Source organism: Palaemon carinicauda, chromosome 1 (assembly GCF_036898095.1).
Source record: "Palaemon carinicauda isolate YSFRI2023 chromosome 1, ASM3689809v2, whole genome shotgun sequence".
NCBI classification, from domain to species: Eukaryota; Metazoa; Arthropoda; class Malacostraca; order Decapoda; family Palaemonidae; genus Palaemon; species Palaemon carinicauda.
The window spans coordinates 83,790,111-83,802,610 of NC_090725.1; the positions used below are offsets into that span (position 1 = coordinate 83,790,111).

At 34.9% G+C, this 12,500-nt stretch overlaps 1 protein-coding gene across 1 annotated transcript in view; it reads right to left on the bottom strand.

Annotated features, from left to right (window-relative positions):
• Nucleotides 1-12,500, bottom strand: part of LOC137649419 (GATA-binding factor 2-like) — a 277,304-nt gene that overhangs the window by 102,352 nt on the left and 162,452 nt on the right. Inside the window, exon 5 of the mRNA XM_068382408.1 lies at nucleotides 4,705-4,830. Coding sequence (XP_068238509.1) covers nucleotides 4,705-4,830 — 126 coding nt within the window. The remainder of the gene's footprint in view (nucleotides 1-4,704; nucleotides 4,831-12,500) is intronic.

Sequence of the window (12,500 nt, forward strand, 5' to 3'; positions counted from 1 at the left end):
AATAGGCGTAGGAGATGATGATGATATATATATGTATATATATATATATATATATATATATATATGTATGTATATATATGTATATATATATATATATATTATATATATATATATATATATATATATATATATATATATTGGATATTGAAAGCAATTTACTGGAGGAATGCCACCTCTCAAATATCCTAATATCACATAATAGACAAATGTAAAAAATAATCTCACTTGTAAATAGACTTTGCGGTAGAAATAAAACATAAAGTTGTAAGTCTTTAAATGCAAAAGCATTATTTCTGCGTTTACCATTTATACACTGCGGTCTTTTTTGTTTATTTTATATATGGTAAATAATCAATGGGCATATATTTTTCATAATAAACATAAAAAGGAAAGGTCGAAAGAAAAAGATAAAATGAAGAATCCTCCTTCATTCGATTCGCAGAATTGCATTCAGACCTAATAGCCTTTTCTAGCTAAAACAGCGGCGCATCCAGGCAGCCGCATCACATCCTTTATTCCATCGCAGCTGGAAATCCAGAGCCATTCTATGCAGGGAGTGAAAGCCTGGTTGGGTCGAACAGGAGGATATTTTGAGCCGGTGGATATACGATACAGAGATGGATGTCCGAATATGCTAACAGATTACGCACTTGAATGGGACAGTGCTGAGAGCGGGGAAGCTTAGAATTATCTCTTTGCATCAGAGCATTTCATCTCACAGGATGCTCACCGAAGGAGACGCGCTGGTCAGCGGATTTGGACGGCCAGTCGGACGCTCTCGTCAAAAGCAAGAACAATAGAGGGGAAAAAATTCTGGAGCGATAGAATCAATATTTACAAAAGAGGGAATATCACGTTTCGCTTCCACATCTCCATTGTTGTCCTTTTGGTCGAGTTGGAAAAATCGAGACATGTTAGATTTGGTCTAATAGACAGCTTTATAGACACAAGGAAACCCCTGAGGTCAAAGAAAGGGGAAATGCCAATGACCTTGGTACATTATTGTTTTTGTTTATTTAATGATATTTTTATTATAAGCGGATAAAGCTACGCAAAGTCACACCTTTTTGCGGTTAATGATGAGAATAACGGTAATCATTATTGATAATAGTGACATGAATCATTATTGAGGGGAATAATAGTGTAATCATTATTATATATGTTGTGCCACCAGCATGATACACAATTTCAGTTATGTTTGCAATAAAAACATCAATAACGCCAATGAATATTATGATAAATTTATTTATATTAAAAAAATTATAGCAAAAATTACTTTGTTGGCCGTAAGTTTAGATACATTGAACGTAATGCAACGACAAAAAAGAAAGCGTTTGGCTCTGAAATGCATTTTGTGTGTGTGTGTGTGTGTGTGTGTGTGTGTGTGTGTGTGTGTCCGGTGGTTGGTGATAGATTTAGATTAAGCCGGACATAGGCCAGCACGAGCCTTTCTGTAAGTGGGGTGGAGGTGTTAATGTGGTTAATGGGACTAGGTGGCCTTCTGCGGAACTCTGACTTTGCAAATTTAACTTAGACAAAAGAATGTTCTAGCATGATAAAACTTCACAGACAAAAGAATGTTCTAGCATGATAAAACTTCATAACATTTTTGTGTGTGTCTGTATGAGCAATTTTTATTTGTTAATTGTGGTTCTAAGAATATTGCTTCTCCATTTTTTAACTTACGGAGACTCCAATCATTTTTTATCAATCGCAGTCTTTAACAAGATTTCAAAACAGCTAAGTTTTTCAACTTCAGTATATTGGCGTTTTGATAACTCTCAAGTCCACGATTTTATATTATTTTCTTCTCGATATTATTGAATTAGCAGTTATGATTTATTACAAAGCTATGCTATTTACTCGGGTATTGCTTCCCTAGATTATAAAATGTGGTCGTCGTTGATTAACTTGCATACATTTTCGGAAGTTTTAGTTTTTCAAATAAAAGGGTGTTTCTTATTACTCAATTCACCTCGTTTTAGTTTAAACCCGATTTTAGTAGCTCTCACAGCCTTACCAGCTTTTTATATCCACCAAATGAATTCTGATTGTTTAGTAATTCAGTGCTTAATTCATAACGAACTACAAACTTCTATCTTGTACAAATTTTTGTACTTCTCTTATGAGATCATTCTTTTCGGACACTTTTTTAGGCTACGTTACTGCAAAAAAAAATATAATTCCTCCTCTCTTCTCCTACATACATTTTTCATCATTAAAATTATTACAGTCCTTCATAACACAGTCTCTATCTACCCACTTCTTGAGAATTCTCAACAAGGTCTCACATTTTTTCTAATAACACGGGAGTTATTTACTACACAAGCCATATTCAGGATTTTCGTGACCATATATCCCGAATGCTTGCTATCTTCTCTATCTTTAATTTTCCAAATTCAGACTACTAAAAGTCTTACCTGGTAGGCCCTTCGAGCACTATGACTATATTTTACGGTGCATTTGGCAGCAATAACTCTCGAAAAGTTTCCTGTTAGATGTCTTTAAAGTTTTGTTTCCTTGATTTTCCATGGGGTGGCAATGATTTACCGTAATCGTTATCTCTTAAACCGCTTTGTTTATATCATTCTTAGATTTTGCCTCGGTTTGGAATTTTAACTTTTTTTTTTTCCATACTATTAGAAAACTAAGTATCCAGATCTTGTCCTCTGTTGCATAGCTTTTGCTAAGCAGTCAGGTATGCTTTTAAATTCAAAGCAGATACACGAATGATGAGTAATCGGTACTTCGATTGGGTGAAATAGGGAAGATGTTTGATGAAAAAAAAAAAAACAGTGCTGAGTCTTCAAATAAAGAATTAGCAAAAGAGATTGATTAGAAATTAGAAGTTAACAAAGATAAAGGAAAATTGTGGAAGTGAATAGAGGGTGCTATCTCAACAACATGGCATATAGGCAAATAAAAAAGAAAGTAGTAAAACCTTAAGCAAGTAACTGGGCTAACAGCTGTAGCCTATGCCACAATTTTTAAATGTATCAGAGATGCTAATAGTAACGAAAAAGATTCGCCGAAGTCCCGCGATGGAATTGGCCAAAAATCCAATTAAGATGTACGGTATTCCGCTTAGAAATCGTGTTAGTGACTCCACTTAGTGAGAGTTATTTAGAATTTTTAATTCTTTTCATGATAGTTGAAGCTAAATTTCATGCTTCATGGAAGTATTAATGACGATTTCACAAATTAGCATATATAATACACACACACACACACACACACACACACACATATATATATATATATATATATATATATATATATATATATATATATATACTGTATATATATAATCTAAAATCCAGCTCAAAGCTGTTTTTTATCCTCATCTTTTTATATATTTCGCAGGAAATATTTCGATGAAAAATTGGTAAGACCTTACTTTTTATGGTCGGAGTTATTCTTTTGACACAGACACACTATATATACACGAAAATACATACATACAATACTTATACGGTATATGAGAATGTGTGATGACTATTTCTTATAATGCCCAAATGGATAAGTTGCCTAACACTCGGCATCATCCCAAAAAGACAAAAGTTCGAATCCTTGAGAGGGTAGGTGTCCTTATCACGTGCAACAATCTTATTATGAGTGCTATTTCCAAGGTAGCGTAAATAGATCAATACCTGTGTTTCTTTTATCTCCATAAGTAGAACTACTAACTAATTAGTGGGCGGACATGCAGAACATGGAATAGGTGTCTCCTTATTCGCTCGTATTTCTCTAATGCATAAATCATATTGTAACTGTCTCCACAAGGCCGTATGCAAATGTGTCCCTTATTCAGTAACACTTTTCTTAGATTTTTTCCTAAAGATTAGTTTAATAAAGTCATCACTAATCATTAGTGGGTTTTATTCTTAATTTTATACATATTACCATAAATAATAATATAGTTATCGCCCTCATGAAAATTGTTGTAATCATTATAGCAACAACAACAACAATAATGATAATAATAATAATAATAATAATAATAATAATGATAATGATAATGATAATATTAATTATTATTATTATTATTATTATTATTATTATTATTATTATTATTATTATCATCATCATCATCATTATTATTATCATTTCATTGAAATGCTGAAGTTATAATCCACCGTATGTAAAATAAACTAAGCATTAAAACTTGAGAGTATCTTTTGTGTATAAACATTTTGTATTTTATTTTATTGACTTAACCTTCAAACCAATGATAATAATGTCGTCCCGTATTCTGAATGTGACATTTGTACTTAATATTCAGCTTTTGTGCCAAACAGCAACCTTTTAGAAATATAACTCAAAACTGTTACACTATGCTTAGTGTCACTCTCTTAGAAGGTGTCATACGAAAAAGGTTTCCGACATATTTTAGCACACTAACATCACATTGCTGAATGTGCATGGCATTTGCTTATTTGTAGTAGATATATATATATATATATATATATATATATATATATATATATATATATATATATATATATATATATAGAAGAAATCGACTACTTTCTTCCAAGTTTTACGGCAAATCCTAAAATATATCAGAAATCCAGTTGACTTGACATCGCCTGAAAAACAGATAGAAAAGAATATAAACGAAATGGCAATGTAGACTGATATTGTAATGGTGTCGTCGTAGGGGTTAGCCTATTCCAAAGTACCAACAACACAAACTGTACTCACGCTGTGGAGTTTGTAGTATAGTCCGCAAGCATTGCAGACGGGTTCTCCATTTGGGTTCCGCCTCCACAAGGTCGTGGTGGAAGTTTTGCAGTTGGCACAGCTGGTTCCCGCCCTCCGTTGAGCTGACTGCAGAAGAGAAAGCGAGAACAACTTACTCTTATGAAGTGCTGTTCCTTCACTTATAGAATATAAGTGCTAGCGAGCGATATCGCTGTTCTGTATTAAATAAATAAAATTCGATCCTTGCTAGATAGAATTTGTGACGTTTCCAAACATACTGGTTATTTGATTTGCCTGCTACTCCCCATCTTCCAATGGCATGTTAAAAAAATTCGGAAAAAACCGAAAGTTTGGGTTCGGTTCTTAATCATTTCTAATAGTCGTTATTATGAAAATATAACAATATTGTTAAAAAAATACTCTAAGTCTAGTACAATCACTCTGTTGTAGTCCAATATGCAAAAACATGTGCTGGCTAAGGTAACAGTGTCACAAAAAAATCTGGTACAGGATTGCCATCAAGCGAATACAAGCGCTATCCCCAGTCATGGCTTCCCCCCTTAACCCTACTCCCCCATCTGCAAGGAGAAGAGAAGAATGTTATCTAGGCAATCAAATCAACAAACTCTCTCTCTCTCTCTCTCTCTCTCTCTCTCTCTCTCTCTCTCTCTCTCTCTCTCTCTCTCTCTCTCTCTCTCTCTCTCTTCCAAATACTTGGCACTCAACCTTACGTCTATGACACCCTAAGCGTTATGATCCTCTGTTGGTCGTTTCCACTTTGGTATTTTGGTAACACTTCTTTCATATATGATACAAATGAATCAACTGTGTCCAGCTTGCTCCTGCTTGTCTTTGCAGTCATGCATTGATATTACTGTTTCAGCTGTTATTATTCAGATAATCAAAAAAATTTAATGCATAAACATGTAACGTGGACTAAGCTGGGATAATTGAACTTTAACTTTATAATGGAATACTTAATTATGATAATACTGTGACAGAAGGGAACGATATTTTCATATAACAAATTTTAAAATACTTTCGAAACGAGAACTTTTATAAAATCTACTATACCAGAAGAGATTTAAAAGAAGTTTCGTGTACCTTTCCTTATATTTTTTTAATTAATGTATGTGACTTGACCGGCTCGATTAAAATGTGTTGGTGTGGAAGAAGTTTTTCCTTTTTATTTAGAGACCAGGACAGGTCCGAGTGCCTATAACAATTTTAGTCGAGACAAGGGAGAGGAGAAGAGAGTACATTACTACATTTACAAATACTGTATATGCCGCAGTTTTCAATATTTTTTTCTCGTAGTAAATCCATCTTTGCATCTACGGTAGGGTTATTTTGAGATGGTTATAATTTCTCTCTTGGTTAGTTCAAGAAAATTTCTCTTTGTTCGGATGATTTCTGTCTTGTACATTGGGTGGACTTTGTCGCTTTATTAATCTTATTTAGTTTACGTTAATCTTTAAGACAGGGTGGGTTATTATTTCGAATGCACAGTGTATCTAGAGAGGAAAGAAGGTGAAATCTATGTTAAGTTATTGTTCAGTATTTATGAGATATATGTTATCATTAATTCTAGAAACATTTATAGCTATACATTCGTTCTTATCGCATGATGGTTAGTATTATTTTTTTATTATTATTTCTTTGCACTGGTATAACCATTTCACTATGTGTGTGCAAAAATTTTAATTTTTCTATCCAATCTCGCACTATTTGATGTCCAGATCTCTTTCTTTGCACAATTGTCTTCATTCATTCCGTCTATATATCTCTCTCCCCATCTCCGAGTCTTGTAGCAACGGACGGCTCATTTGTATGTTATTAATTTTGTCGGTCGTGTTGGTTACCACCCTTCGGTCGACATTCTCCCACCGTGTAGCATCCAGGGATCCGTGTCCCAGTAACTGGTTGGCAGTTTTGTTCCAGGGCTTTCCCATGAATATCATTTATCCATCTCCACCCACCATCACACATCATCGCGGTTTGATGAGGGCAAGGATGCGAGGGGACATATTGATAGGAGAGAGAGAGAGAGAGAGAAAGAGAGAGAGAGAGAGAGAGAGAGAGAGAGAGAGAGAGAGAGAGAGAGAGAGAGAGAGAGAGAGAGAGAGAGAGAGAGAGAATGAAAATAGGGATGAGATTATAATAGTGTCCTGAATTGAGGTTTCATTAAAAATGTGTTATAAATAGAATATCAGTCATATATTATCTATATATTATCTAGTTTCATCACGATGTTAAATATTCTACGTACTGTATATGGCTCACATCGGTCATGATTATTGCTTAAAATATAAAGTTAAAGATCTTTGTTTGTATGTGGTTCACTAACATTTATTTTTTCAATATACAGTATAATAAAATGTTATCTGTGCAGAGAACGATGGTGGACCATACGCCTGTTGTCTCAACTGAATTAGTTCCTGTTTAGTGAGCATACCCCCCCCCCCTCCCTCTCCCTCTCTCTCGAAGAGCCAAGCTCTCAAACATACTTAGTACAATCATCCGTTATATATATTTTGTGTACATATGGTACTTATGCTTCCATCCAGATTTCTATTTACTTATGATGAGAACATTAACTGTGGGAGGCAATAATATTATCCATTTACTAGATATTGCCGCTGTCAAAACAACGTATATGAAAATGTCTTTGGCTGGCGTAAAATTCGAGTTTTCTTTTTTACGTTTCAACTTATTATGAATAGGATATCCTTTCCTTGTTTATTAGGCCACTGCAACATTGTCTGTATTTCATTGACAAAGAATAGCATGTATGACAAAAAAAAAAATCATCTCATTTCATCTTATTTGTCTTTGTATACATCATTCGATTTTGGTCATACAAAACAATGTTTATCCTTTTCAAATTTTTTCTTAATGATGCTGGATGATTTTGTTGCAGTATGACTGGAGAGAGAGAGAGAGAGAGAGAGAGAGAGAGAGAGAGAGAGAGAGAGAGAGAGAGAGAGAGAGATTAGTAAATCGGTGTCATTGTTAAAAGGGCAAGTAATGTAGAACGGGGGATAGAGAGAGCATGATCGTCTATTTCGTGTTTAGGGCAAGTGTTTCTATAGATGGTCTTCCACTCGGCCGATCAGGAAGAATAGAACGCGTGAAATGTTACCAGCCACGGGCGCTGGACCAGCGACGTATCCCAGTTGATGAGGGGAGGAAAAACGAGGGCCACGATAAATTGGATAAGATGTGAAGGGAAAGCTGACAAGAGGGAAATAAAAACGAACAACGTAAACTGAGGCTAACAGATTATAAGAATATAAATATAAAAGTGAGGAGGTGAAGTAACGTTACTGATCTGTTTCTATTTCTAACCTAAGTTTCAAAGTGAAATAGAATATGATCGGTAAAATGTGGGTTTTTTGTTTTTGTAAATGTCCCATGGTATCAGATGGCAGACAGGTGACCCAATGATGTATTCCCTTAAGTAATTAATGCCATTGTAAGAATTATTCTCAAATCTAGCGTCAATTTCCTCTACAAAGGGTATATGTGTTGGTAACTTAAATTCTTGATTAATCTTTCTGTGTTTTGAAATATTTTTTTTTTTATTATTATTAGCGGCAATGATAGTTTCTTTTAACCATAAGAAATAGGTTGAATTTAGTTTTGTTTCTTTTCTCAATTGGTATTAGTAATTTGTAAATACTTCCTTGTTGATTTTTACGGTAGTGTGAGTAAATGTGGACTAAATGAATGGTAACAATACATCAAATTTATGGAGATATAGGAATTAAATTTATTTTGCAAACAGGAATCTGTTTGTCCATGTGGACTTTTCACCATATTCCTTCCCCCCTGGAAGAAGGTAGCATGGGTGGGTTATAGACTTCTGGCTTCTCAACAGGTCGGTGAAATGGTGGAGAAGAGAGTGGAAGAGATTCACGGTCCTAACAAATGTGAGCTGACTCCTACACAACTCAGTCACGGACTCATAGTATAAGCTTTGGCGGATACCTTGTTCCATAGGTAGATCGTGCGGTGGCCACATTCGCGCTCCTTTGATTATCTTGTTATATTTTTGGTGGGTGAAGAACTGTTATTGATCGATGTCGTACATACCATTCACATTTGAGGTATTGTAAATTTAAGAAAAGCACCACTTTTGTGTTGTTATAAGCAGCCTGCCAGTTAATGCTAAGAATATCCAAAAGAAACAGGCTCGCTCCTACCTCGTAAAATAAATTTTTCATGGAAAAATAATGTCTTCCATGGAAGATAGTTTTGCTATCCCCGTGGGAAGTTTTACTATTCACTTATTTGTATACCAAAATGTACAATGAAAAATTATGAGAGAGAGAGAGAGAGAGAGAGAGAGAGAGAGAGAGAGAGAGAGAGAGAGAGAGAGAGAGAGAGAGAGAGAGAGTCTTTACTACTAATTATTATTTTTATACCAAAATGTACAGTGAAAAATTATGAGAGAGAGAGAGAGAGAGAGAGAGAGAGGAGAGAGAGAGAGAGAGAGAGAGAGAGAGAGAGAGAGAGTTTTTACTACAAATTCTTATTTTCATACCGAAATGTACAATGAAAAATTATGAGAGAGAGAGAGAGAGAGAGAGAGAGAGAGAGAGAGAGAGAGAGAGAGAGAGAGAGAGAGAGAGTTTTTACTACAATATCTTATTTTTACACCAAAATGTACAGTGTAAAATTATGAGAGAGAGAGAGAGAGAGAGAGAGAGAGAGAGGAGAGAGAGAGAGAGGGGGGGGGAGAGAGAGTATTATTATCAAGGAATTACACGGAGTCAAAAGGGGACAGGGATGAATAATCGTCGTTGGTCACGGTACCTACCAGTAGCAGGTATTTCCATTAAACCCTTCAATAAAGACGACACTCGTCCGCCATACAAAAACTGTCCTTTCGATGCTAATGGAAAACGGACATCTCACCTGTCATAAGGGATCATCATTACCTAAATCCACAGGTAATTGACTGGCACGTCGTTATTACCACACTCATCTCCGCCACGTCAGTCATGCAAAGCCCTTAGGCAGGGGAGAGGGATTCAATTTGAATATCATAATTGCACATATTATTCCTCCCATCAATGCCTGTCTCCATCTCGTTAAAATCGTTTTCCAATTATTGTGCTTCTGATATCCTTTTGACGTAGCCTGTGTTTGTTCTGATATATTATAAATGGGGATTATGTTTATATATATATATATATATATATATATATATATATATATATATATATATGTATGTATATAATGTATCCCGTTTCTGAGTAGTGGTGAAAGGGTTTGCTTATAGCCATCATCAGCAAAGCTGGTCTATTCTAGTCAGGGCCACCCATACTAGGTTGGTTTGCTGTGAGCTATCAGACGAAAGACTCCCATCATCACCAATCCGGACTAGTCAGCGCAGAGATGAAAACTGGCCAAAACCCGGGCATGAATTGACATGTATGAGGACTTTGTCCTGCAGTGGACCAGAACTAGCTGTAATTGTTGTTGTTGCTGTTGTTGTTTTATATATATATATATATATATATATATATATATATATATATATATATATATATATATATATATATATATATATATATATATATATATATATATATATATATGTGTGTGTGTGTGTGTGCGCGCGTGCGTTTCTATTAAATACTTTTTTTGATACAAAATAGATATTTGAAAAATAGTATGTTAGTTGAATGTTGCATGAACTCTGGAAACTGCATGCCGAGGACGTTAGGCATACAGAGGGAAACTTAGACGGAATCGGAAAAGATTGTGTATTGTTAATTAGCCAGACGACAGGTAAAGGTGATAAAGTTTTAAGACAATTAAGTATCTTCTAATCAATTTTTCGATGAAAATCTTCAGAAAGCAATTGTATAACATGATGAAAGGCCTTTATATTTTCCTTGTGGCGCTAACTCGAAAAACTGCGTAATTTCTCTTTATATGTTGCAGCTCTCGAAATTCCATCAGATTTGAGCTGCTTTTCGAGTGGAGTTGAATACTGTGCTATTTTATGACAGAAATTGGTTTGGTAGTTATCTTGGTGCATTTATTAAGTTATTATTAATGTTATTATTTTTATTATAATTTTTATTATTTAACCCTCCAAATGTTATGCACCGTTCCCATACACCGAATTATAGCACCTTCTTTCTGTATACTTTTAATGGCTATTGGATTTCTTAACGTTACAAACAGTTAATCAATGAAAAAATATATGGATATACATTATGTTGCACATAGGAAAGTATTATGGTTGTTGTTATGTTTACAAACTTCTAGAGTCGTAAAAACCTGTCGAATGATCTGTAATGTAAGTCTTATTTAGCAAAAGTCGGAGGATGTTTACTCTTAGTACTCTTTGATATGTTCATTTGATGATGAAGCCTTTTAGGTTACGATTGTTAATTAACAATTTAGTAAATTATTTTACAAAATAACATAAACTATGAGATGGAGCTTATAGTGTAATACAGCCTGACCTTGTTATGAACTGATTTAATTTGAACAGTAATGTAATACATTTCAAGATTTTTATTCCAAGTAATTATTGAATTTACTGAGTAAAACCAATTCTCTCTCTCTCTCTCTCTCTCTCTCTCTCTCTCTCTCTCTCTCTCTCTCTCTCTCTCTCTCTCTCAATAGTTAGTTTAACTAATGATTATTTGCAGTGTTTCTTCTGATACTGATTACCTGTCATCATTATCACCATTGCAGATACTTCTCGATAGATCTCTTAACTAATTTGACCAAACACTAATGATCTTGATTCACCAAGACCCAAGGTGACGTACCTTTGCAAGGCCCAGCCCTTAAATCAGTCCTCAAACACACACGCCCTATTAGATATCCTATTGTGGGATTGTCATACAATCCCACAATCATCAACACTAACAATGCAGCCGAATAAGTGTTGAACCATCTCTCAACCTCCATTCCCCCTTCCCTTATAAACTCCCTCCTCTATCATTCTTCACTTTACCCCTCTCTCATTTCCCCTTCGCCTCACCTATATACCCTCTCAATATCAAAATAAAATTCGTTCATTCTCTTTACTCGTTCCTCTACTGTACCACATCTACGCACTATATTCTCTCACCCACCTCTCCTGTCCCTTGTCTAACTCCTAATTCGTACTCCCCCTGTATCCCCGGTTCCTTTATATCCCCCAAACACTGTTTCTTTCTTCTCCCTTCCCCTCCCTCTCCCTTGCCTCGTATCCATCACAGGGGCGGACGCTCTTCCCACGGCACTGTCATGGCAGAGTCAGATTACGTGTCTTGGATCACAAGTGTTGTATTGATTCGGTCGACCCGACAAGATGGTGGATGTCGTTAAGCAAAGTCTAATTAACTGAACCCTCCCGAAAACATCACCCCCTTCCTTCCTCTCCTCTCCTCCCCTCCCACCCCCTCCAGTCTCCCACCACCCCTCCTGTTACGAGCGACAGGGTTCATAAGGTTATGGGTGAGGTTAAAAGATATGCAATATTCCATCCAGGTATCTTGGGGAAATTAGTAATTTTCCAAGTAATGATTATTGTTGTGTTTACCGTTCAGAAAATTGATATTTTTTTTTCAGTAAGAACTCCTGATGCTAATTATGTATCTTGCATAGTCTACAAGCTGCCTTCCGTCATTTATATATATATATATATATATATATATATATATATATATATATATATATTTATATTACAACATATATATATATATATATATATATTATATATATATACAGTATATATATATATATATATATATATATATATTTATATTACAATATATATATAT